This window comes from Danio rerio, chromosome 15, assembly GCF_052040795.2.
Source record: "Danio rerio strain M-AB ecotype USA chromosome 15, GRCz13ab, whole genome shotgun sequence".
NCBI lineage: Eukaryota > Metazoa > Chordata > Actinopteri > Cypriniformes > Danionidae > Danio > Danio rerio.
The window spans coordinates 20,900,895-20,903,273 of record NC_141035.1 but is presented as its reverse complement, the minus strand read 5'-3'; the positions used below and the strand labels follow the sequence as shown (position 1 = coordinate 20,903,273).

The window sequence follows — 2,379 nt, the reverse complement described above, 5'->3', positions numbered from 1 at the left end:
CAAAAGGATGTCGAGCATTGCACTAGCCGCGTCTTATATACTTGACTGATTGTCATTGACGCCAGCTGTGCATGCTGATGCTGCCAATTCATTTGGCATTTCATTGGCCCGATTTTATACTCTTTCAGATGATTGGTTTCTGACGAAAACCCCATAGTGGAAGGTTTTTCCACATAGCATTTCCATTCCCCCCTCGGGGAACGAGGGTTACTTTAGTAACCGTAGCGTTTGTTTAACTTCACGCTCTGTTTCAGTTGCTTGACGCATGTGCACATGAAGCAGCCGGTGAGCACCAGCACACACACACACACATATTATGACACATCTTTACATGTAAAAGTGTTTCTCCATATGTTTTCATCGAAGTTGTTCACAAGCCACAGAATTTGTAATGCAGTCAAGTGTGTAAACATTTAGCTGTGGTTCGCGTTTCTGTCTTTGGATGTCTCACAAAGCAGCTGCATGAATGCTAAAGCTTTAAATAAAAGTGAAACCATCAAGAAAAGCTCGACCACTTCCATGTTTAAAAATACAAGCGCTTCTGTTTATAGGTCGTTTTTGATTAATGATGTCAGAATTTACTGGTATTTTGGAAGTCTTTTCTGGAAAGATTCCATAATGTCCATGCCTGTGTGAACACCTTTTTTATGAATGTACCGGTAAAGTCATGGAAATTTTCTGGACATTTATCGATATCAATGTGTGAAAGAGGCTTAAGCTCTAAAAGCCTAATTTAAGTTCATTAGGCCTTTAGTGCTAAATGATGCAATTTTTTTTGCCTTTAAAATGATGAAATTCGTCTCATATGATGAAATCAGTGCTGTGGTCATAGAAACATCTGCAATGCTGATAGACAAGCATTTGTAAACGAAAAGAGGTCCAGCCCATCTAAAGCTCTATAAAAAAGTAGAGGGAGGACAGCTCAGGTGTTATTCCACCTTCAGACTTTACAAGGGGTTTTATGTCAAGTTTATTTTTGCTGTCATTATGAACTCCACATCAAACAGCAGTCTGGGCAACACTTTTATTTCGAAAACACTAAAAGAGAAGTCTTTGACGGTGCAGGTGCTGGTTGGGATTCTTCTGTATGTGAATGGACTGATGATTTTCACCTTTCTGAAGAAGGAGACTTTCAGGGACACACGCTACATTCTGTTTGCTCAGACTCTTTTTGTTGACTCAGCTCTTATGCTGTTTGCTGATTTAACCCTTGTAGGCTCTGCTTATGAATTGTTCATTCACATCATTTCTTGTTATATCTTTTGTACAGTCATGGCTCTGCTCAGTATTTGTTCTCCGGTGACTCTTGTAGCCATGTGTTTGGAGCGATATGTGGCCATATGTTTGCCTTTAAGACATGCCAGCATCTCCAGTCCCAAAAACACCATCAATGGGCTTCTCATTATATGGGGTGTCAGTAGTGTCATCCCACTGTTTATTTTCATTGTCTCTTTTACTTACACTCCTCCTAATGCCATGAACTCATATGTTGTGTGTAGTAATGATGTCATGTTTCAAGTGAAATGGTTGGCAGAAATGAGAGCATTAAGTCAACAGCTGTTGTTCGTCATAATGTTGTGTATTGTTGGCTCCACCTACATCAAGATTATGGTTGCAGCCAAATCAGCCTCCGCCGAGAACAAGAAGTCAACATATAAGGGTCTCAGAACTGTTATTCTCCATGGCCTTCAGCTGATTCTGGGTATGATGCAGCTTATAACACCGTATATTGATATTCTAACATTGAAAGTAGATATTATGCTGTTTATTAATGTAAAATTCTCAAATTTCATGTTGTTTTGGATCTTTCCCCGTTGCTTAAGTCCCTTAGTTTATGGATTACGAGACAAAAAGTTTTATAATGCTCTCAAATATTATGCCTTTTGTGGCATTTATGTTTGTAAAAAGCACAAAATTAAAGATAGTAAAACCATTAGAGGTGCTGTGAGCATTGCTATATACTAAACCTCACAATGTATGGTGAATTGTTTCATTATAAACAGCACAAAATACATATATCTTGACTTGCAGGGATTATGCTATGTATTGCTAGATGTAATTTGTTTGTTAATTATGTGTATTCCCATTTAATACCTATCTATCTATATTTCTGTCTGTCTATTTGTACGGGACCAAAATTATCTCATTTTGATGTCCACATCAAATGAAATTTACCTAAGTGTTTTAAAAAACATAAAATGTATGTTCTCTGTAAATAAAGTGTGCAATGTTTTAAATAACTTTAGTGAAAATAAAATGATAAAATGATGGAATATGAGTGAAATCATGTTCATGGTCATTTAGCGCATAACATATTTATGCAAAAAGTAACCAACATACATATTCTGACCTGGTATTCAAAATAATAGCTGATCAAAG

General features: G+C 37.0%; 1 protein-coding gene across 1 annotated transcript; it reads left to right on the top strand.

Annotated features, from left to right (window-relative positions):
* Window positions 1-928: 928 nt before the first annotated feature.
* On the top strand, window positions 929-2,273 carry or91a3 (odorant receptor, family 91, subfamily A, member 3). The gene is given in 1 exon segment (NM_001039638.2): window positions 929-2,273. A coding segment is annotated over 1 exon segment (978 nt). The 5' UTR covers window positions 929-987; the 3' UTR covers window positions 1,966-2,273.
* Window positions 2,274-2,379: the final 106 nt, after the last annotated feature.